This window comes from Muntiacus reevesi, chromosome 14, assembly GCF_963930625.1.
Source record: "Muntiacus reevesi chromosome 14, mMunRee1.1, whole genome shotgun sequence".
Taxonomy (NCBI): Eukaryota; Metazoa; Chordata; class Mammalia; order Artiodactyla; family Cervidae; genus Muntiacus; species Muntiacus reevesi.
In genome coordinates this window covers 54,889,763-54,915,558 of record NC_089262.1, presented here as the reverse complement: position 1 = coordinate 54,915,558, position 25,796 = coordinate 54,889,763, and the positions used below count along the sequence as shown (strand labels likewise).

The 25,796-nt window shown below is 35.0% G+C and overlaps 1 protein-coding gene across 12 annotated transcripts in view; it reads right to left on the bottom strand.

Moving 5' to 3' along the window:
* Nucleotides 1–25,796, bottom strand: part of ERBIN (erbb2 interacting protein) — a 118,399-nt gene that overhangs the window by 3,207 nt on the left and 89,396 nt on the right. For 2 of the 12 annotated variants that reach the window (XM_065905675.1, XM_065905674.1), the window contains 11 exons: nucleotides 23,732–23,853; nucleotides 22,286–22,459; nucleotides 21,045–21,230; nucleotides 18,420–18,534; nucleotides 16,270–16,453; nucleotides 13,035–14,583; nucleotides 8,985–9,128; nucleotides 6,320–6,439; nucleotides 3,487–3,696; nucleotides 2,285–2,377; nucleotides 1,725–1,799 (listed from right to left, as the gene is read on the bottom strand). In XM_065905675.1, the coding sequence (XP_065761747.1) occupies nucleotides 1,725–1,799; nucleotides 2,285–2,377; nucleotides 3,487–3,696; nucleotides 6,320–6,439; nucleotides 8,985–9,128; nucleotides 13,035–14,583; nucleotides 16,270–16,453; nucleotides 18,420–18,534; nucleotides 21,045–21,230; nucleotides 22,286–22,459; nucleotides 23,732–23,853 (2,972 nt within the window). The remainder of the gene's footprint in view (nucleotides 1–1,724; nucleotides 1,800–2,284; nucleotides 2,378–3,486; nucleotides 3,697–6,319; nucleotides 6,440–8,984; nucleotides 9,129–13,034; nucleotides 14,584–16,269; nucleotides 16,454–18,419; nucleotides 18,535–21,044; nucleotides 21,231–22,285; nucleotides 22,460–23,731; nucleotides 23,854–25,796) is intronic. The other 10 variants (XM_065905676.1, XM_065905677.1, XM_065905679.1 and 7 more) reach the window with 10 other exon arrangements.

The following is a 25,796-nucleotide window of genomic DNA, read 5'->3' as shown; positions in this document are numbered from 1 at the left end:
TATTGTCACCTTGCTTACTTAACTTATATGCAGAGGACATCATGAGAAACGCCAGGCTGGATGAAGCACAAGCTGGAATCAAGATTGCCGGGAGAAATATCAATAACATTAGATATGCAGATGACACCACCCTTATGGCAGAAAGCAAAGAACTAAAGAGCTTCTTGATGAAAGTGAAAGAGGAGAGTGAAAAAGTTGGCTTAAAACTCAACATTTAGAAAACTAAGATCATGGCATCTGGTCCCATCACTTCATGGCAAACAGATGGGGAAACAGTGGAAACAGTGGCAGACTTTGTTTTTTGGGGCTCCAGATGGTAGAGATGCAGCCATCACTGCAGATGGTGACTGCAGCCATGAAATTAAAAGACGCTTACTCCTTGGAAGGAAAGTTATGATCCACCTAGACAGCAAATTAAAAAGCAGAGACAGTACTTTGCCAACAATGGTCCACCTAGTCAAGGCCTTGGTTCTTCCAGTAGTCATGAATGGATGTGAAAGTTGGATTATAAAGAAAGCTGAACGCCGAAGAATTGATGCTTTTGAACTGTGGTGCTGGAGAAGACTCTTGAGAATCCCTCGGACTCAAGGAGATCCAACCAGTCCATCCTAAAGGAAATCAGTCCTAAATGTTCTTTGGAAGGACTGATGCTAAAGCTGAAACCCAATACTTTGGCCACCTGATTCGAAGAACTGACACATTTGAAAAGACCCTGAAGGTGGGAAAGGTTGAAGGCAGGAGGAGAATGGGACAACAGAGGATGAGATGGTTGGATGGCATCACTGACTCAATGGACATGAGTTAGCGATTGACAGGACTGATGCTGAAGCTGAAACTCCAATACTTTGGCCACTTGATGCAAGGAACTAACTCATTTGAAAAGACCCTGATGCTGGGAAAGATTGGAGAAAGGAGGAGAAGGGGATGACAGAGGATGAGATGGTTGGATGGCATCACTGACTCAATGGACAAGAGTTTGAGTAAACTCCAGGAGTTGGTGATGGACAGGGAGACCTGGTGTACTGCAGTCCATGGGGTCGCAAAGAGTCAGACACAACTGAAGTGACTGAGTCACTGAAGTAACTGAACCGAGAAGAGGTTGAGGACCAGTCTTCCCACTTGCCTAGGAGTCATGAGAGCCAGAACACTACACCTTTTGTGGTTTAGGTTAAACATTTAATGAGGTCTTACTATACACCAGATACACAGTTCTAAATGCCTCTCAGTGCTTCTTAAATCTTTCAATTCTCACAACACAGAAAAGGGATTCTTTCTCATCTTATTTTAGAACAAGTTAACATTCATAACTTGCACAACTTGTTCTTGCCATTAATGGTTCGATGGCATCACTGACTCAGTGGACATTGAGTTGAGCAAGCTCCGGGAGATGGTGAAGGAGAAGGAAGCCTGGTGTACTGCAGTCCATGGGCTCCCAAAGAGTTGGACATGACTGAACAACAACATTCATAAACTTAATCAAAAGGCTAAGATATATTTCAAAAATGCTAAGGTGTATTTAAAACTATTAGTATGATTTTCCAAGGTATACGGTAGAAATATTTCAAGCTATGAAAGCACAAGAGAGTAGCCTATAAGAAATGCCTCTGTTCATCCAAAAATACCTAAAGATAACTTCATAAAATGCTTACTTTCTAATCTGGCATTTGATGAGATCAGATATTATTTTAAAAAAAGAAAATAGTGAAAAATGTATCTTAAGTTACCTGAATAATTTTATCACCTGGCTGCAATAATTTTGATGCAGGTCCTTCAGGTTGTACCCTTGTTACAAATATACCCTTTAAACAACAAAAAAGATAATTATTTACTGGAAAGAAGTATGCATAAAAAGAAGAGTACCAAGGAGCAATCTTTTCTATAGTATGCAAATATTTGAACTGTGGTACAAGTTTTCTCCCTGTCTTTTCTAATATTGTGATAATGCTATGTAATTTGGGCTTCTGGTTATTCTTACGGTAGTACAGTGATTTTTTTGTTAAAGTAATAAAAAAAGTACATATATAGCTGTGTAGAAAAGTATTAACAATTAAAATGTCACTTCACAATATAATGAACATTAAAATTTTGGAGTTAAATTTGTATTCGTTAAACAATTAATTTGTACTGATCACATTTCAAAACTAAAAGTTGAACAGGGAAATCATAAGGTGATGTCTGTCTAGATTTAAATAAATATCTGTTAGATTTTTACTTATGCATAAAAGACATTAATTTAGTGAATAAAAACTAATGGGCATTTCAAGGATATATAAACAAAACTCACATCGTCATCAGGTCTGAATGGGTTTCCTCTTCCCCCAACCCCTCCTGATATGCTAAATCCAAGTTCTGGATCCTTTTCAACTCTCACTCGAATCTGAGTTAACACAAAAATAAAGTTACTGCTGTATCAGAAAAAGTTACAACAATACTCATATTGGTAAATTAAGTTCAAGAAAACATAAATATGTAAGAATTCACCTAAAATAAATATCTGGGCAGATGAAATGAAACTACAATGTGAATAATATGTTAATGAGTTAGTGAGTTAAAGGCACAGCTAAGATTATAAAGCACAGCTCCTAAATCAATCTATTGCTATCTTATGAGGATTATACAACCAATTAAAGTTGAGTTTATATATTTTGGACATCACACACTCTAATGACATAGAATATACACACAAAACATGGACTTTATCATCAATTTCCATTTGCAAACATCTAAATTACATAGTATTTCTGACTATGTTTCATAACACATATAAAAAGATCCCTGGGTGGTTGTTGGGAGGCTAACTTCTTTCCTGAATCTGTTTATACCCTTCAAAGGAGTTAGGATTGATGATCAATTGGTATTATTTTTTACAACCAAGCTATAGAAAAAGAGGCAAGAGCTAAATATTGTTGTAAAACACTCCCTTTCTCCAGAAACTAAAACGAAATGAATGATACATTTCTCTAAGTTTCTAATGATATTATTTCTCTAAGTTTCTAATGATATTATTTTATTAATAAACTATCAAAATACATGAATATATGACTGTTGACTTTCAAATTACTTTTTAAGATTTAATTCTCAAAGCTCTTTGGAGACTATAGTCCAGTTTCAGAAACCAAGTATCAAATAACAATTAGCAGATATAATACACCTTTCAAGTTTAAAGGTCTACTATTTATATTCCTGAAGAATGTCTGATTATTGGAACATCATCGACCAGTTTGGAAAAACAACCACCTTAGGGAAAACAAATCATGCCCTCAACGCTATATCCTATATCAGTTTATCAGAATGGGAGGGGGAATCATATAATCAAGTTAAACCACAAAGTTTAATACCTTATAAACTTAACATGAAACCAAACCATTAAACAAAATGGTAAAAACTATGTTAAAATTCTATATGGATTTATTGCTATAATTAAATCACCTATAAAATACATTAAAAGCTTAGTCTCATATTCCAAATATTCTTGTTCATTCTTACCTCTTGCCTTGCCAGTTCATGGCCTTGTCTAGGAGAACAATGGGGCTGTGTGTATGGAGGCTGGTGGGCCACTTTCAGCATCAAGTAATCAATTAGTTGTTCTCTAGAGGGATGCCTTGCCACAGATGCCTGAGGAAGGGGGTGATGTATTTGACTATAATTTGCCTGAGGCCTGAGAGGCTGGCCCATCTGTCCATTACTCAAAGGCATCTAAGAAAAACATGAAGTGTCTTAAAATGACCAATAATAATGCCTTATAACAAATACTTGGATTTTCTTCTTGGAGCATTACAAAAGCACTTGAGTTTAACATTCTAAATCACATTATCATGCCACGTATGCCTTTTTTTTTTCTCTGATTGATTTTACAGTTTTAAAAGGAAAAGAAGAATCCTGTTAATGTCTTAATTCTAAGTTTGCCTGATGCTTGCTGATAAGATTCACTCTTTTAAAGCTTCAAATTAATCACATCTACATTTAAAATTATTTGCTTTTCTGTAACCGTAACCCAATGTTAAAATGATAAACAGTATGCCAAAATTTTAAAATTTAAGTAAGACCGTTAAAAGGGAATCTTTTCCTATACTTGGTCTCTCACATACACTCCAAAGACGCAGTTGCTGTTTTGTGGTAGAACATTTTCATAACCTGAGTGTATTCTTGTACCTCCATTCTCTCCTTTCCAGAACTAAAAAGCCAATCAGCAATGCAGGAGGAAACGGATTTATTCCGCGCGCGCGCGCGTGTGTGTGTGTGTGTGTGTGTGTGTGTGCGCGCGCGCGCGCGCAGGAGGAAACGGATTTATTCCGCGCGCGCGCGCGCGTGTGTGTGTGTGTGTGTGTGTGTGTGTGTGCAGGAGGAAACGGATTTATTCCGTGTGTGTGTGTGTGTGTGTGTGTGTGCGCAGGAGGAAACGGATTTATTCCGTGTGTGTGTGTGTGTGTGTGTGTGTGTGTGTGTGTGTGTGCAGGAGGAAACGGATTTATTCCGTGTGTATGTGTGTGTGTGTGTGTGAGAAGTTACGAAATTTTACTCTCTAAATACTAATTCCATAGAATGTGAGCCACAAAATTAAACCTTGACATTTTACTTTTCACAGACTAAACAAAAAAGTCAAGATTATTCTGTTGCTGTTAAAGAATTATCTTGGTTTAAAGACTCTTGTCTTTTAGACTTAAAAATAACCTTTGTGGAAATGTGATAATAGCTTATTCTGTTAGTGTGAGGAATCTATCTGAAAAATAAAAGGTTATATTTATATTACAAATATATGCATATAAAGAGATTTTTGTGTATAAGAGGAAATAAATACATTTAAGCTATTCAATCATTTAAAACTTCACTGTTAACTTTTAACCCACAAGGTAATTACAGAAAAACTGTGAGGGAAATTATTTGAGTTCCGTTTCCCTAAAATGACTCAAAGTAGAAAAGTTTGGGAAAAGATTATGACAACAATTTCAGAACTATTTATCTTCTTATGTGCATCTTGCTGAGGAATACAAACTTTGGTTCTGGTGAAGAATATTTTTATTTAATATTTTCACTGTGTTATACTTGAGAACTTAGTAAAATATGAAGTCTGGGTGTTTTATGACAGGGCACAAAGATAACCCTCTACCACAAATCTTACATTGCTTAGAGAGGAGAAAGAGGTGCTATATTCTCTCTCTTTTTTAAACTGTGGTTGTTTCCCACTTGGTCACTAGACTAGAAGCAATTAATCTGTCCAGGAGCACTTAAATATTAAATACTGTGTGTGTGTGTGTTCAGTTGTGTTCGCCTCTTTGCAACCTTACGTACTATGGCCCGCCAGGCTCTTCTGTCCGTAAGATTGCAGCTATTTTTTTATGCACGCTCTGTAGACAGCACTTGTTTTTCTCCATGCTAATAAAATTTATTCCTATGGGCAGATTCAATACCTTTCTCCCAGGGAGAACACTATAGACAATAACTACTTCTGACCCATTCTTAAGACTCCTTGACACATAGAACTTACGCATACTTGACATTCTACATCAGTGTTAAACACAGCCATGGAAGATACTAAACTATTAATAGCAGATAACTCAGGAGAACAAAACATATAAAACAAACTCAGCAACCAAAACTACAAAATGGATATTAAAAAGAAACTGGATAGGAGAGCTCAATTAAAAGAAAAGCAACCAAAAATGGGTAAAATAAATAACTATGTACAAACTTAAATGGCTGGGTTCCTACTCTCAAGAACAATGCAAAAGTTTATATAACTGTGCTTCACAATTATATCTGGTTATACTAGGGATATAGGCTTAGTTAAGATAAAAGAACTGAGGAAAATACTAAAGAAAAGAATTACATATCTAGCACTGGTGACAAAAAAGTAAACTCTCTAAATGAGTGATGTTTTAGTTATAAAAGTAATAAGTCTACAACCATCATCTATTTTATCATATACAAAAGTCTTTCAAGGTGATTTCCAACTACATTAGAAGTATCATCTGTTAAAATGCCTTCATCATCCAATGATGAACTTGAGACAGGTTCATTTTTAACTCTCCAAATAGTTTACTATCAGGAATGCCAAAAGCCTTTGATTCAAATGACAAGGTGATAATACTACAGAAATCCAAAATTAACAAAATGATTCTTCAGTGTGGACAAAATCATGAAATAAACTAAGGAACAGCAGAGTGAAATTTTATATCTTATTTCTCAATTATTAAAATACTTACTAATCAAGAGGGAAAGGTCCTCACAAAAGCGTTTTCAGTGTTAAAACATATTTCTAGTTCAAAAGCTGTAAAACACAGTAAGCTCACAGATACTACTTCATTCCCTGAGCACCTACTTTCATCAGGCTGTCTGGAAGAACATCTTTGTGACTAATTGGAGCTGATGGGTAGTTCTGCTGTCCTGAAATGAATATATCATCTTGACAAGGATCTCCTGGACAAGATGTCTGGGGATGCTTCAAATGAGGGGGAAATAAAAAATAAACAAATAATGATCTTTAAGATGTGAAACCGAAACAGTGACGACACTTAAGAGGAGATACTGCTAGACAATGGAAAGATGAAGGACTCTATCAAATATTACCATCATAACTGCACCTTTATAAGGGCTGTTAACTAGATTTATTGTGGTAATCACTGTACAATACATACATGTATCAAACCATCATGATGTATACCTTAAACTAAAACAAGGTTGTATGTCAGTTATATTTCTAAAACTGGAAACAATATTAGTACCTTTAAGTCTTTCAAAGTTACGTGGCAAAATGTTTATTCTTATAATGTGCAAAAAGTATATCTGATTATATAGTTAAGATATCCCTTTATGATGCTTTTATGATTTTATTTATAGTAATACCTAGCTTTTAACATTTGCAGCAATAAGTTTAGTTATTAATCCACATTAAGAGGCCCAAATTTTAAGAGCAACTAAAACATATGTACTCCTGTTGAGTACAGCAAAAAGTTTTAGTTAAAAAGAAAAAAATTAACTGATGCTCTTTTAACAGCAAAGTATCATCCAGGATTTACTTCTTAATGATGAGCAATATCAATAAATATACAGTCTTACATGCCTATTTTTCATCTTAATTTAGTTCTAAACACACCTAGCTATATTTTAGAAAACTAAACAGATTCTGATAAATAGCAGTATTGTTACCTCCAAAAAAGTGTTATGACTGGCAACACAGATACACAAACTACTGCAAAAAGTGTTATGCAAAAACCCAAACCAACTTTCTGGCCAACTCAATATATCATCATGTTGAAAAATAACGTGAAATCTACTTCATTATTATATGCCACAGGATACATACATATCTAAGCGTTTGTAATTTAGTCTTAGGAATCGTATCTGCAACAAAGCTATCACGTGCAGTGTTACTAGTTCACGTTATGGCTTAGGGGGCTTTTGTTTGGTTTCTGCTATTTTGTTTCTCTTGTGGCCGGGCTGTACAGCATGTGAATCTGAGTTCCCTGGAGTCTTAACCACAGGACCACCAGGGAAGTCCTGGCTTAGTATTTTTAGATGTAGCTTGATCTGATTTTGTGTATTTATACAGTGAATACTTTATTTGCCTTTTCCATTTTTGAGATGTGTTTTCAGAAATGTGTAATCATCAACTTAACTCACAGCTTGAAGTTTAAACTCAAGTGTGAATGTACAACTGTATCTTTAAATGAACACGTACATTACAGATGAAAAAGTTAAAGTGCAACAGACTCAAAGATTCTGAATTTAATAAGAAGCAAAAGATATTACTGATCAAGAATTTATTTAAAAAAAAAAAAAACACAATTGCTCTCGATGACTATAAAGATTATCCCTGAGTTAATAACCCCATGGCTTCAGCTGGAAAGAGCACCAGAAATGCAGGGCTTAGTAGCCATCATCCCCTCTCTCCCTGTTTAAACTGCTAAGTTCCAAAATGACTGCTGCCACTAACATGTGACACAGAGACAGTGGCCACAGGTGACAGAAGACAGCAAGATGAGGGAGGTCCCCGCATAGCTGAGTGAACCCCGGACACTGCTCCTATCTGAGAAAACAGACTCAAGCCAGGAGGTCCTGTCGTAGGGGACTCGGGGTGGTGAGAAAGGGGACGCTCAAGTAAAAAGCAAAGGACCCAGAAGCAGGGTCAGTATGGAAATAAAACTATGTGGGAGAAAATAAGCTTTACAAAGGGAGAAAGGGCTTTCCAGGACGGAAGAAGGACAGAGGAAATATTTACTTAGTCATGCTACCACCTCAAGTTGTCATGGAAAGACAAATTTTATAACAGCCAGAGTTGTTCTGTTCTTTCTCCTTTTCTGTCCTTCTTATCTCCTACCCTTAACTTTCATTAAGAATAAACCTTCCTTCTTTCCACAAATGATTAGGTGGGTGTTAACAGATTTGGGTTTTGCCTTTTCACTGGTACTTATTGCAATTTCTCCAGCCTCACATTTAATCATATTCTGCAAATTATGATTAAACTTAATTCCAGGTATTTATTTGCCAACTCTCAGTCACTAAAGTGAAAATTCTTCTTTCCTACAATCCCTCTATGTATTATGCACGGCACAGCATTAACACTCTGAGTTAGGGAAAGCAAGCTAATTTTAAGAGAGAGTACTGCAAAGAAAAAGAATTTTTTAAAAACCTCTTCAACTCCTATTGCTCACCCCTTTTTACATAAATAAGAGCTGACTACACCTTTAAGTTATGACCACAGAAACTTAAGAGGTAAAGTCTAAATCAGCTTTGCGGAGCTTTACAACTAAGCTATGCAAGAACTGGGAGGTAATCAAGGTATTTAACCCACAGTACAGATTTATTTTCTAGAACTGTTAACACATTATTGACCCAGGGATTTTTGTAGAAACTAAGGCCTGTGGCAGGTGATTTGTTATGTAAGTGGATATTCAAACACTCTGGTCAGTAACATTTGGGTAACATGAAATGTGGGCTTCCTTCTCATCTATGTACTGAAGTACTGATCTACTGCAGGTACTCACTCGAAAAGTGTGCCCACCAGAACCTCTTCCGTCTGCAACACTCAAGGCGAGACTGCCCTGGCTGCCATGCAGATCCCTAGAGCTGCCATAGTGAAAGTTGCTTACAGCAGTAAAATTGGAATTAAAGGACCTTGACAGCATGCTCTGAATAAAGAGGGGATAGATTTAACAGAGATTAGTGTAGCATGCAAAATTCACAAGACACGTTATACACATAGACATATATACAAGTAACCCCCAGATTATGCAGGAATACCATGCAACACTGAATTTTCAGAGACACTAAAAGAAATTGGCACTATTTACCATATATTTACATGAAAACATATATGTATACACACATAAATTATACGTAAACCCAACCATTTACATATTTAAACACCAAAAGAGAAAGTGCAAACATACAGCTTCTCTTAGGCTATTATGTTTTACTCCTAACCTATCTTATTAGAAGTTCATCAGAAAATAGGAATTGTTGTCACATCCAGATGTATTTGTATGTATATGGTTACACACAGAATACAAACTAATTTCTTTGTAAAGGCAAACTTTACCAACACTCAGTTATTTCTAAGTCAAAATGGTTTGTTTTCTAGAAAGAATGCTTCATTCTATAGAAATGAATTGTCTTATTAAGTAAATGGAGAGTTTAAACATACATAATATAGCACAAAATGTATTTGCAAAGAAATACTTGGCTCTTATAATTTCTAAGAAAAATTACTTTTCACACTTAAAAAATGTCTTAAACTTTAACACAAACACAGACTTTTAGGGTATAATATTTAAAAGGCTCCTACTGCTCTGCAATTATCAAGAAAAAAATCCAATAAATCTAGAAAATGTACATGAAAACTCTTTTCTCATTCAAATAGATATTAAAAGTAATTGTATTTTTAGAAGTCAGTAGTGGCTCTGCTGTTTAACCTTGAAGAAGCCTTCAAGTTTCACTGATAGACGCCCTCCATGACTGAGTTTACATAAATGCATAATCACCAATCTCAGAGGTGCCTGAACAATGTACTTCAAAAAAGCACCGCCTGACTCTCCCTGTTCTTGCTTGGTTATTCCCGGAGTTCACTACTGTCCTTTCACATGTGGATGCTTGTAGTCATGTCCCTGAACACTGAAGGTCTGATGGTCAAACCAAGAGAAACCTCATTTTGAACATGGCTTCTTAGTAAGAAATACACAAATGCTTGTTATGGCCACAATAAGCATTTCTGTATTACTCTTAGGAAGTTATTTACTTTCTTCAGATTATGAAGTTGATCTCTTATACAAAGAAACAATATAACATTTCAGAAAGAAAGGAATCTATAAAACTACAACGAACAAATTTAGTTATTTTGTGAATTCTAAAGTAAAGACCAAGGAAAAAGCTGAATAGGCTAGGCTTGTACTTTCTCAAAACATTTCACAAAGAATAAGGATTTGGCAGAAGCAATTCATAGGTTCCCCAAACATATGATTAGAAAGTAAAAATAAATTATACACATAATCACACACAGAAACATGTAAAAAACACACATTCATGCATTATAACACAGTTTTACATGTTAACTTGAGTGGTCTGATTGATTCTTTTTAATAATATCTTGGAACAAAGTCTTTGCTGTCATCTTTGAACATATATGAAGTTTTCGTAAATATCTCACTGAGTAAGGCTAAAGTCCAGAATAGGTCTGACTTTGAATTTAGGCCTGTACAGATAAACCCACATAAAACTGCACCCTATCAAAACACATCAACACATTGTGCAAAGTTCAATTAAGTGCTGAACATATGTCCAGGACATTGTTTACTACATGCTAATAGTTGTATAACAGCAAGTGAAAATGGAAATTATCATATTGTGTTAATCATATGGAGTGCTTCTTATCAGTTTTTAATATAATAAGGAATACTGGCAAATGTTGACATTAGGAATAACTTTACAAATTTTTATTCCTTTGCAATATCTGTTGATAAGTTTAATTGAGTCAGTCTTGAGATTTCTGAGGTGAGATCTATTTTCTATGTTTGTGTTCCAGGTAGTTTGTTGGGGAAGTTGGGAAGGAGGGGTTACTACTTAAAAAAGCCAAGTAAGCTCCAATAACTAATTGTTTTCTGTTTTACTATTAAACTCCCAGCTGGGCAGAGCAGCACCTTTTCCTCTAGAGGTCAGGCAGGCGTTGTGAAGTCCCCTGAGGAAATTTTTCAAATGCCCACCATGCCATTAGAATTATGTTTAAGGAAGAGGGGGAGATGCAGAGGAACAAATAGAAATTTCCCATCACCCTCCACCATTTTCAGCCAATGCTTTCAAGTCTGGGGTCTAAATTACGTTGCCCTGTGTCCTCTAAAGCTTTTTCCTAATTTCAATGAGTCAATTCTCATCTCTAAATTACCAGTGGGCACAACTGGGAAACTACTGCCATGTATTCTCCAAGCCACCATACAGTAAATTCTAAACATAAAAAGCAGAAAAGTGCAAGGAACAACGAGATGGCTAATCTTTGCTTCATAATTACTAAAGTCCAGGCAAATCTCTGACCAACAGGAAAGTAGTGGAGAACAGCCATCTGAGATGTCAACTAATAACATCGAGGTAACCAAACTCAACTCGTCCTCCAAAATCTGCTATCCCTCATCAGTATCTAGTTTTTTGGGCATTCCCCCAAAAACAATTATTCAAAGTACCAACCTCAAGCTTAATCCATTTTCCTCAATGAATGATTACAGGAATATTCCCATCAGAGTAAACCCTTAAAAGTCTATCTCAGAACTGCCTCTTGAATTTGCTCTTTTGTCTGAATTCCACTGATACATTTCTCATTCTGTTTATTCTCAGGACTGTCAGTCTCATAACTCAGTCAACTTAACTGTAACTATAGCTATAGCTTCTTCCTCCTCAAATCCAGTTCCACACCATCACCAGAAGTTTACTTATAAAACAGCTATATTACTCCTTTACTTAAGAAACTTCCAAATTCCTCAGATAAAGTACACAAATTCAAGAGCCTCAACAGAATGTACAGAATTACAGCTGAAACAAAATGGATATATTACAACTACATGGATATATTAAAGCTACAGAATTTAAAAGAGCTAATTATTACAAAGGTTCAATGTAAATTGATATAAGGTATTGATCCTTATTTTAGGCATTGATTTCCAAACATTTTGACTTAGAGAATTTATTGAGGTTGTATACACTTAGCTCCTTTTAAAAATATCTTATATCAATAAACAAAGCTGAAATAATTCTTGGGTAAAATACGCTGAGAGACAGGAAACTGAATCTTGCAGAAAGAGTATGCCTTATATATTTGGACCACAGAACTGTCCTAATATATCAGTTTTAAGGTTAATTTTTTAAAAACATTTATCTCTTTTCAAAAAAGTAAAATCTACATACAAAGTTATAAAAGCTCATCCATATGAGCTTAAGTTACTTAACAACAATCTCCTAACTATATTAGAGCCACAGGCACCTGAGTTCAAATAGGCCAGAAATGCAATATAGGAGAGTCAATAGTAAATGCCATGCCAGAAGCCATCTGAGTCAGTGACAGTGTTAGTTATACAACATGAACTGGGAAAAAAATCTTAGGTGAAAGATATACATTTACAATACATTTCTTGTTATTCTGTTAACTATATAGTAAACTTGTTTTTATACACATATTTACATAATTAATTATTAATAGATGAGCAGGAGGTCAGAAAATACTGAACAGAGGAGGTAAACATGTAGATACATGTATTATGTGTAGTATGTGTGGCACAATCTAAGACACACAAATGAATGTAAGCCCATTAGAAAACATTAAGGAGTAACAGGAAAGAAGTTCCTATCACTATTGCAACTGTTTTGATTCTGGGTTAAGTCTCAACGTGGACCTCTAATCTCACTACCAAGGAAAAACTTCTAGAATATAATAAGTATGCGTTCAATAATTCAGAGTATCTTATTTCATCTTGTTTAAAAAACAAAGTATGCCAAAAATTTTAAAGGAAAATTAGTAAATTCATAAAGAGGCAAATGAAAAATTCATGTTTAATTACCTTTTCTAATTTCTTGGCCTCAATGTGTCGTAGTACTTGTTCTCGCCAATCATGAGGAACTTTACTTTTTCCTGGCGGATCTAATAACGAATGCTCAGAACCAACCCTTGTATTTGGTCTTTTTGAAGGACTAGTCCGTGAATAACTGAAGTCACTAACTGACATAGTTCTCTCTGGTATCTCACTAACAGAGGGTCGAGCACTCTGAGGCCTTGAGGCATTTGGACCATCAACGCTGTAGGTTCGTGCAGAAAGAGGTCTCTGTGATCCTGACATCATTGGAGGAGTTCGTCCCACTGAATGTAACTCTCTGTATGACAAATAATCTCCTTCAGGAACTTGGGTCCGCCTCGTGGGACCTGGATCACCAAGATTTACAGAGGCTGTTGAGGACACACTACTCTGTCGCTGAATTGTAGTACGAGTTGCTCCAGGAATGAGTCGGTCATTTGGTGAGATGGCCCACATGTCCCCATGTCTTCCTGGACCAAGTCTCTGGTGTAAATGATACCCAGTATTAGCTCGAACATTGTTATGATTAGAGAAATTCATATTGGCAGAATGTTTAGCATAACTGTGACTTTCTGTACTCTCTGATCTAGGAAAGCGCTGTGAGGGAAAATTGACAGGATCTACTTGGGGATTTTGTTTGGAGTGCCACAAAGTGTCCTTGACTGCAGCACTGCTACTGTACTGAATATTATACTGTGGAGGACCATATATCTGAGGCATAGACTGTGGGCCGCTTGTTGTGGGACCTCTTATTATATTTGGTTCTTCAGGATTATGATTTGAATCAAACTTGAAAATTGCCTTTGCACCTGATATTAAATCAGAAGATGAAGAAGAACCAGTAAATACTTGCAATGGTTGATCATATAAAAGCGTAGCTGACTTGCTCCTGACTATATTTTTTCCATCAATAGTAGATGTTACTTTAGCTGTGGCACTTGGCTGCTGAGGTCCATTATCACTCAGAATGTCATAGATTTTTAGTCCTCCAGTTTCCATATTAGTTATGCTATGAGATTTCACAACAGATCCAATTGGCCCACTTTTCTGAGGGGAGAGATCTTCAGTGCTTTTGGAATGACCCACATCAACAGAAGAATCAGTGTCATGGGGTTCGGTCCTCGTAGGAGATTGGGGAGTTTCCTCAGAATGTCCATTTACCTTATTTATGCATTCAACATTAGGAAACTTGTTCCCGTTTTCCAAATGCTCAGCTTCTCCTTTAGCATTATTGCTTAAAAAGCCCATTCCAAGCGCCGTATCTTGTGTCTTTGATCTTTCCACTATCTCTGGTTGAAATGTATCATTAGTTACAAGTTTATTTAGATTCATATTGATATGGTCTAATTTGTGAGATTCATCAGATGTGGCTGTTGAGTCAACACCTTTTTCAATAAGAACTAACCTCTCTTCAATATTCAAATCATACTCAGGTAAGTTAAAATCTTTTTTATCAGGCACCTTGATTTTTTCCTCTGTTGAATGATTTAAAATATCTCCATTTTGTAAAAGACTGTTAAAATTTTCATCTTCTTGCCTAAAAGAAAGATAATTTTATCACAAACATCATAAAGCGCAGTTTTTAGTCATGGGGAACATTAACAACTAGCTACTGTGTAGATACACACAGATAAGAGTGTTGACGGGAGTCACAGATAAAAGACATTTAGTATCAAGCATGTAATTTTAAAATATTATTGTAACAGTCAAATAATAGAGATTTATATTAAATAGAAACAAGTAAAACATACTAATCAAAATGCACAGATAAGATTAATTATTGCCACTATCATAATCACTATATCACAATAGTTTAATAGGGCTAAACAATGAAGAAAAATATGCATATTTTGTAATGAAATAATTCTGCTGCTCCACCTTTTCATGAATGTTCTAAAATATGAAATGCTTGAAAGATAGGCACATACATGGAGATAAGGTCAATAAGTTGAATAGCTGAGTAAGAGCACAGAATATTTTTATGAATAATTCAAAACCTCACAGTATTGATTAATTATATTAAGTAGGTATTATTAGATTCAAATATATATAAGGAAATTATACAAAAAACTAAACAATCACTCAAAGATGTACAAAGTATAAGGATCAAAAGAGAAACTAAATCTAATTATTCTCTTAAGTGACTGCATTGTGTTTGGCAAATATTTATAAAACATGCCATTCCAAAATTACAGAAGATATTTTATTTCTATTTGATAATATGAAAACATATTTGTGTTTTGTGTAAATATGCAAGTTACATTTCAACAAATATTTTTTAATACTGATCTTCTGATTAGATAACAGAAAATATTATTAGAATTACAACCAAAGAAGGTATGACTATATCCCTTTCTTAGCCTTTATTTCATTACAAAACACATGATTTAGAAAATACTGAACTACTTGCCAACTATATCAAATTTTACTTTTCAACAAATTAACCATTATTTTAACATCCAAGAGGTTATAAAAGTAATATTTTACCACACTAGATTTTAGCCTCAAATTCAAACGGTATAAGTGATTAATCTTAAATACAACTACATAAGAGTTAAAACTCAATGTGAGACATAAAATTCATCTTCCTTTTAAAGTAATGCAAATCAATATATAGAAAAATTTGACTTAAATATACCCAGAATTTAAGTACTATGTAACTCTAAAAATCAGTTAACAATATCCATACAATAAGCTTTGGATTCAGCAGTAATCCAAATCCTTCTATCAAGCATAACCCTTTAACTTGAATTATTCTAAACAGTCTATATTAAAAAACATTATAAAACTGTTCAACCTCTTAAAGAAGAGAATTAGAATATATCTTAAGTCTTTTCATTTAAAAGACTAAGGTGAAAATATATGTGCTGTGCTGAGTCAATCAGTCTTGTCCAACTCTTTGCGACCTCATGGACTGTAGGCCGCCAGGCTCCTCCATTCATGGGGAATCTCCAGGCAAGAATACTGAAGTGGGTTGCCATGCCCTCTGCCTGCGGATCTTCCCAATCCAGGGGAATGTATAAAAGCTAAGTAATTATAATTAGTAAATAAACTGAGGAAGAAATTATATGCTGTCTGAACCACTTCTATAATATTAATTTGCAAAGTCTTTTATGCTTTAATAATATATATTTAATAATATACTATAAATAGTATATATTTATTTGCCTTGCCATCTCTATGTATTGTACAAATAAATTATCTTGTTAAGATGGTCACAAACCTGATTTTGGAATTAACACCAATATGAGTTTGTTTCACTGGGGAGCAGAGTGAGGTATCTTGACTGCTATCAGTATTAAGAGAAACTGAATCAGACATCCGAGATGGAGAAGAACAGTTGCTGTTATTCTGATTGCTATTGTGTGTAACTTCATCTGATAAAGAATCCGTATCCTTTGTATCATCTGTAAGAAAAAAAATTAAGCTACTGATAAAGCCACACAGAATTTCCAGTATTGACAAATGGCATTTATATTGTCTTGGTTCAATATATAAGATAAGGAATTATTTGGATAAAAGATAACCAGAGGCTCACCTCAGAAAATTCAGTCCTAATACATACAAAGATTCAAGAATTTAAAAATAGTGATACCTTAAGTTAGTTTTTAGTGATACCTATATTTTTCTTTTAAATATGAACAATAGAGTTACCTAGAATCTGATTTAAACTACTGACACAATGTTATCACGTTTTTAAGGCCATTTTAGGCCGTTTTAGTGAATATACTTTTCCATGAATTCAGTTTTAAAAAGTTGTAACAGTAAGAAATACATACTATAGTTCATAACCTCAATAAACTTATTATCTGGGGTATAAATGATTTCACACATGTATGGAATTGTTTTCACCTATTCTGATAATAAAAATGAGCAGCATAGTCAACCAAAAAAGAAACACCAAACAAATCCAGAAATTTTCACAAGGTCAGCTTTCCCCTTTCTAATATCATTTCAAAGAACTATATATGAATAGTGAACTCTCAATACGTGAGATGGCTATATAAACAAATAGGTAATATTCATATTCCACTATAGGCAGGTAGTAATAAAAAGTACCATTTTTTAAAAGTAGTGATAAAAAGATAATAACTTAGTATGTTTAAAACCCTACAGGCATGGTAGCACATGGGGCTCTGTAAATTCTGCTTTAAGGTGTTTGGGTCTGAGAATCTGAATTTTTAAGACACTGTTAAACTACAAAGCACTTAAGTTCTCTATTTATATTCTCCTACTTCCTTCTCATGGGGTAACTGTGGCAATTAGATAATAATATGTAAACTATTTAGCATAGTAAGTAACAATTAGTAACAAATATCAGTACCATTATTATGAAACCCCAAGCTATCCTTTAGAGGGCCACCTTGTCAATAAGTTTCACCAATGCCATAAAGGTACAGGCTGGATAAATCTTTGGTGGAGATAATGTAGACATTTTCAGACATTTGGTGGAGAAAAGTGAGGGAAGGATAAAAGGAAGGGATAGCTACTCTCCAAGTTGTCTTTCATTTCTAAGAGGCTGAGATTTTATGTTAGGTGGGGGTGAAGGGGTATGTTAAAAAAAAGTTCCTTAACAGATAAAATAACAAGCATCTGTTATATATAAGGTACTATGCTAGAGCTGAGTACACTAACCCAATATATTTGAAATTCTCAAAATCTTTCCTTAGCTTCACTGTATGTCTAGTTAGATGTATGCGTGCTAAATCACTTCAGTCATGTCTAACTCTTTGCAGCCCTATGGACTGTAGCCTGCCAGGCTCCACTGTCCATGGGATTCCCCAGACAAAAATACTGGAGTGGGTTGCTGTGTCCTCCTCTAGAGGATCTTCCCAACCCAGGGATCAAATCCACATCTCTTATGTCTCCTGCATTGGCAGGTGGGTTCTTAACCACTAGCACCGTCTGGGAAGCCCAGTTAGATGTATACACATGGACAAAATTAAGGAGCTCAAAGATCATACAGCAAATAAGTGGTAGAGATGGAATCATAATCTAGGCTTATCTGCCTAAAAAAATCCATGTCATGTAAGTAAACTGGCATGAATGAAGGAAGAGATCCATCAAGATTTTTCTTTTTTTTTTTTTTTTAAGGCTAGTCAAGTGAAGCAGTGGGAGTGGAGAAGGAGCAAAGAAATCTGTAACTGGCTGTGATCAATTAATTGTAAACACCACTGCACTCGGACCAGCCAAGATTTTTCTTTAAAAACAAGAGATAAGGAATAGACCCTTTACAAAGACATGTTTTAAAAACTGCTTCTGAAAAGTATTTTCAATAACATAGCAACATTTAGTGAAATTTATTTGAAAAAGAAATTTATAAATTTTATTCAGTCCATTTCTGTTCTTAGGGAGCTTTCTTTTGACTCTAACCTTTTTTGTTACTACTAAGTGCTACCACTTTGGGCTGGTTAATAGAGGTTTCAATTAATGGTGGTCGCATCTCCGCCATTTTCATCTCTTCATCAGAAGAAAGTTCTTCAGATTCCTAATTTAAAGAAAAAAGAGAAAAATATTCACAAAAATAAATTTTGGTTTCTTTAAATGAATAAATATTAAGTTATATGAACTTCAAAGAGAAAATACATGACACAGGCATAAAACCTTTTTACGGTAACTGAATAAAACTAGTAGGTGACTTAAATTTTCCAAGGCATTGGCAATAAAACTATGGAAATTATTAACACTACACCAAAGTGTCTAAGGTATAATTTTCTGTGTGGTCCTTAATTCAACTGTATTAATGATTAGTATGTACCTGGTACTATATCAAGTGCCAGAGAAACAAAAATGAGTAAAACACAATCCCTGCTGGTGAAAAACTCAGTTTGGTGAAGATGCTCTAACAAAAAGTCTATTCCTAATTCTTAAATTTATTCCTTCAAGGATCACCGGGTTCTAAGGAATCAGAAGGACTGAGATGCTCTTCCACCAAGATAAATTAATGGCAATTTCTGCCCAATTTGAAGACAGAATCTTTTATTACTCTCCATGATTTTTTTCTCTGATATTTGGCAATTGTCCCAGGCAATTTACCATTGAGTGCTGTTAGCACACACAAAGAGACTCTGTTGTCAACAAGTATTAATAGAAAGATTTTAACATTGTATATAATAGACATAAAATCAGATCTTCTGCAGTTTATTTTTAGATAATATAATGAAAATAAATAAAAGGTCTTAAAACAGTATTCTATTAAAAATACTAAGATTTCTAAGTGCTTTAAGTGTCATAACAAAATATAAACTGAAATCAGAAAACTATTTCAATAAAAAGGCCAGACAGTAAATATTTTATACTGTGCAAGTCACACATTCTGTTTCAACCAACCAATTCTGCTGCTGTGGCATAAAAGTAGTCACAGACAATATGTAAGTAAATTACCATGGCTGTGTGCCAGTGAAACTAAATGTCATCTAATATTTCATATTTCACAAAATATGCTTTTTCTTTTTACCTTTATTCAATGTTCAATAATGTAAAGCTGTTCTTAGCTTGCAAGCCATATAAAAATAGGCAGTGGGCCAGCTTGGGACAACAGGCCATAATCTGCCAACCCTGTTCCAGACTGTACTACAATGGAGTTAGACTGTTAAGTAGTTAAGGGAGAGAAATGTAAATTGGGTTTAGTCTTCAAGGGTAAGTTAATAGTTAAATAACATTCTGAGTAGAGGAAAACATGGAAATAAGAAAATGTATGGCAAGTCAGCTCCATGAAGCTGAAATTTAGAAAAAAGGGCAAGAGAGACAGAAAAGGCAGACTGGATTGCATAGTAAAAGGTTATGCTCTGAGTATGAACTCAACTAAGTACATGCTTTCATTACTGAAAGTTGCCAAGCTAGAAACTCACAAGGCCAATTATCTTTTAAAATAGTAACTCTGAAAAAAATAAATAAATAAAAATAAAATAGTAACTCTGGTATTAAAGGTTTATGGAAAGAGAGACTAACAGAAAGAAAAGCAGGTATACCAACAGTCCTGAACAAAAAAAGACTACATTTGTCTTGCAATGGCAGTAATAGCTAGTACAGAAAAAAAAAGAACTGGACAGAAATTTTATTACCATTAACAGAACTTGACTGGTACAATGAATACAAAGAATGAGATAACAGGTCAAGGAGGTTTGTCTCAGCCTTTTGATATCTGCAGCATTTAAACTGCTGATCAGAGCTTCTTCATGAAGTTATATTATACCTGGGCTTCTGCAAACTATAGTCTCCTAAATCTCCTACCACCTTTCTGTTTCCTTTGCTCATGTCAATTAATCTTCCTGCAGTTTGCTCATATTCTTTCCTTTCTTACTCTTTCCCCCAGTGACTGCAATTTTTCCAATGATTATGCTTATTTTCTTAATTAAAACTTTTATTTATTTTGACCATGCCCCACAGCATGTGGGATCTTAGTTCCCCAACCAATGAGCAAACCTTTGTCGCTTGCACTGAAGTATGGAGTCTTAACCACTGGGCCACCAGGGAAGTTACAATGATTATGTTTCATGTAGATAATTCTGCTAAAAAATGTTCAGTGGCTCCCCAAAGACTATAGAACATTAAGTCCAGACTTCTCAGCATAGCTATCAGGAAACAATCTACTCTACTAATTTTATTTTATTAACTATATCCTTTGATATATTTGGTCAGATGGTCTGACCAATGCTCTTTCCTACATTTTCTAAAGTCCGTTCTTTTGCTCTCATTATTCTTTTCACATTTCATTCAATTCTCCTATTTCTGTTAACGGAAATACTTCAAAATACAAGTTAAACGATTCCTTCACCTTAAAGCATTTGTGGTTCTTTATAGCTAGAAAAAATCTCTTTCTAAATTGCTATAAAGCTTAATACCTCCAGCAGTGTATGAGAGGAATGTAGAATGGTACAATCACTTTTGGAAAACTGGCAGTTTCTCAAACAGTTAAACAGAGTTACCACACAATCTAGCAATTCAACTAAGAGGAAAGAGGATGTATTATACCCAAGAGGAAAGAAAATGCCATACCTCAAAAACATCATCATGATTAACAATATGCTTCAAGTTCTCAGAGGCTTTCACATTTGCAGTCACTGGCAGATTTCCAGAACTGACCTCAGCTTCAGGCTCACTGGTCTTCTGTATTGAGTTTCCTATCATATACTTTTCTCTTTCATCAGCTTTGCTTCTTACTGGAGTGGTACTTTCAGAAGTCTAAGCAAAAGAAAAGATAAAGAACTCACATTCTTTACACCTATTACTGTATCAAAGTTCAGATGAAAATTTAAAAGTATCTTCCTATTATGGAAACTGAAGAAGTTTTAAACACGGAAATCTGTAACACTGAGAGAGAAAACGCTCACTGTGGGAACAGGCAGTCACAAAGGTCCATGAGCCACATTAAACTTTACAATTTAGCTAAGGTTCTGTTTCATCCTAGAAGGTGCAAAGCTGGTATTTATGAGTGAGTCACTTGGCATGTGCAAACTCAGGAAGGCTCGATTTTCTCCTGCTCATTGTGGAATGTATAGTAACTTCAGGGACAGGAAAAAACTTCTGTTTCTGTGATACAGGTGCAGAGGGGAAAGTTCATTAAAGGAACACACAATTTAGGGATTTGTGTAGGTTTCGGAAACATCCTAGGGAAACGTCAATGATCTGTCACAGTAATAACATTTAAAATTAAAACTGGGTAGAATGGATCAATATCACCAGGGGGAAAAGTATTTCTATAACCATGAACTTTCTGACATTCATTATCTTATTCTTTGTTCAGGCAATGTTAGTTCAAAAGCTATGCTGACACGCTCCTGCCCATCTGGACAGTCTGTAACCACAACTGAAGTGGTAATAATAGCATTTCAGTTTGCTCACTATGACAGCTTTTAGTTCAGGTATCTGAGGACTCTGGTCACCTGATATGAAGAGCCGACTCACTGGAAAAGACCCTGATGCTGGGAAAGATTGAGGGTAGGAGGAGATGGGGGCAGCAGAGGAGGAGATGGTTAGATGGCATCACTGACTCAATGGACATGAGTCTGAGCAAACTCTGGGAGATAGTGAAGGACACGGAAGCCTGGCATGCTGCCATCCATGGGGTTGTAAAGAGTCAGAGACGACTGAACAACAACAACAGTCTGAGAATACTCCCCAAGTCTGGGAGCGTATTTTGGTGTATATAAAAAGGATCATCATATCAATTATCATTTAAAAATTTTAAAGAACTGGAAATAGATTTTAGTCAATGCTTTTAAATCGAGCTTTCTAACCTTCACACCCACATCATTATTTACAACTTGCTGATCTTCATGTGGTTTCAAATCTTTTCCAGAGTCTTCATTAGTCTCTTCATCTTTTAATCTGTGTACAATGGTTTGAACAGTTTTGACCATATTCTTAAGCTCATCTGGGTATGGTGTTGGATATCTCTTCAAATTTCCCTCCTAGAGAAATAAAATAAGAGATAATTTTAAATTATCTCACAATTCAAAATACAGGTATTTCTTTTTAAAAAAATTTTTATTAGAGTATAGTTGATTTACAGTGTTGTGTTATTTTCTGTTGTAGAGCAAACTGAATCAGTTACACCTATACATAGATGTACTCTTTTTTAGATTTTCCATATCAGCCATTACAGAGTATTGAGTAGAGGTCCCTCTGCTATACAGAAGGTTCTTATTAGTATCTACAGACAAATATTTCTAACACCAATCTCAAAATTTAATAAATAGTCCATCTTAATTATACTACAGACCTAGCTCATAAGGTAACAGTGAAGACAGATGATAGGCCTTTGAAAGCATTTTAGATCAATAAATGTATGGTTTTATTGATAGTAAAAAAAAAACTTCACAGTTACAGATTTCAATGTTTTAAAAGCTTTTTTTAGTAGACTTAAATATAATCCATTTGGAGATATATGGTATGGATATTGCCAACATTGCCACTTGGCTTTGAAACAGATACATGTTTGCCAGCTAGATAATTATGCAAACAGACATAAAATTCCTACATTATGATGACTTATGTGCCAAAAACCAAACACCTCTAAGATCAGCCTAATCATCATTTTCTAGAATTCAGCCAGCTTTATTATACAAGGAAAAAATAATCACATCCATAACTAACTTGGAAATGTATATTTGCTACTTCTATTACTACAACACAGTCTCATAAAGAAACAAAATGTTCACCTCAAAGAGTTGTTCATCCCTTTAATATACAAATAAATTATTAAAGGAAAGGGGAAACAATAATCTGTTTTTCTCTTATATTTATGTACACTATGAAATTTGGTTTTTATTCACACAATTTTATATTGTTCTCAAATACTTGCACATCATAAATGTACTGGATCAATAAAATTTCAAGTGCCTTGAGGGTAAGGAATGAAACAAATACTTCTTTGTATCCCCGAAAATAGCACAGATGAGCTATATAGTACCTAATAAATGCAGGCTTCCCAGGTGGTGCCAAAGAACCCACCTGCCAATGCAGGAGACAGAGGCACAGGGCTGAGAGGATCCCCTGGAGGAGGACATGGCAACCCACTCCAGTACTCTTGCCTGCAGAATCCCATGGACAGAGGAGCCTGGCAGGCTTATGGTTCACGTGGTGGCAAAGAGTCAGACATGACTGAAGTGATTTAGCATACATGCACCCAATAAATATCAGGAGACTGGTTTAAAATTTGAAGGAAAGCAGAAGAAACTCACTCTGGGAGGTGCCTCCCTCTCATCTTTGTCTTCATCGCACTCAAAGGCCACTTGCGCTCGCTGTTTCCTCTGTTCCTCCCACAACGAAGGGTTAAAACTTTCATTATCTGATATAAACATAACTAGAGAAAAACAAAAACAAACAAAGCCCCACTATGTTTTACTATAAGTATGAAAAACTATTACTTGCTCATAATTTTATGAGCTGTTCATTACAATAAATTAAGACCGGTCAATGTCAGCAGCTATAAATGCTACACTAACAACTAGGCTGTATTTCTAACATTTCTTCACAATAGCAATCACATATCTTTTCTTTCTTAAAGCTGATTTGTCTTGTTTTTTAATGAGAAAGATTCCTGAAGAGAATACAATATAATTAAGACACTATAGATACGTAATTGTGTGTAGTTCCCTACAAAAAATAACACGGTACTACAGTGTTATTTCATGCAATCATTTCATCCAAGTTTTGGCATTCAGAAATCTTAATTCCAATATTGTTTATTATGTACTAGAGGAGGAGAGTTAACACAGAGAAAAGGAAATATTTTGGTAAAAAATGACTACCCTGATGGCCCCTACTTGCATTAAACATTATACGTAGTTTGACTGTGTAAACAAAGTGATTGCAAGATATTCTTTATATCAAAACTAAGGAAAATTTAAAATTTAACAAACTCAACACTTACATATCCTGCTATCTGATACAATATTAAAGACTTAACAGCTGTCAAAGTTTTTTGCTTCCTTAATAGGTAACCAAAACAAAAGGTAAGGCTTAAAAAATTAATCCATTTGACTATGATATATCACCTTACAGAAGTTCGTGCAATTAAAAAAAAATCACAACTTATTTTCTGCCCATTAAAAGAAAACAACAAAAGAAATTAAAAGCACCTTTTTAGCTAATAGAAAAACTGAAAACGCAAATAGAGTCAGCCTGATTATTTCCACAAAACCAGCATAATTATCATTTATTTTTAGCCCTTCTTTTCGGCTTCTTGCCCTTCTTTAAGGTCATATCCACAGGAAGAATACCATGAAACTAAATACTAACAAAAGGAATAAAGCTTTATTTACCTTTATCTTTAATTACTCAGTTCAAAATTCTTTACTTGCTTTGTGTTGTTGTTTAATATTAAATGAATTACAGTGTTTGCTTGTGCAATGAGGTTCAAATTCCTGGGAAATCTTACTGACATACTTTTTGTGGTATACTTGGAAAGGCAAGAATTTCCAACGAAGTCTACTTCCAGGATTGAGAGAGAGGATTCCCCTCCCATCTTAGGACTGTTTTGTTACCAGAAGGGTTCTTGAAGAGAATCTAATAAAACACTACAGATGTGTGACTTTGTGCAATTCCCTACAAAAAGTAACATGGTAATTATATAAATATTTCATTCAAGGTTTGGCATTCAGAACTAGTCTTCCTAATTCCAATACTGTTCATTATGTACTAGAGGTGGGGATGAGGGTTACGACTCCCAATCATCAGCCCAGCCCAAAGATCTCCAAGAGTTTTAGATTTTATCAAAGCACTATTACATCAGAATTTTTTCAGAACCCCAAGGAAAGTAACTTTAACCATTCCTCTCACTCCTGTCAACTTCTGGGCACCTATACTTTCTACCCTCTAGTATAAATCTCACATCTTTTGAGATTGAGGGCATTAGGTAGTAACATTACTTTTTCTGCATTTTAGAGGCCACTAGATCTGATCACACTGGCATATTCATTCGGGGTTCTAGCATTTGCCTAGCATGTTTCTCTTTACCTATATGTCATATGTGAAAGTTGCTCAGTTGTGTCCGACTCTTTGTGATCCCATGAACTATACACAGTCCATGGAATTCTCTAGGCCAGAATACTGGAGTGGGTAGCCTTTCCCTTCTTCAGAAGATCTTCCCAACCCAGGGATCGAACCCAGGTTTCCTACACTGCAGGCAGATTCTTTACCAAATAAGACACCAGGGAAGCCCAAGAATACTGGAATGGGTAGCCTATCCCTTCTCCAGAGATTTTCCTGACCTAGGAATCAAACCAGGGTCTCCTGCATTGCAGG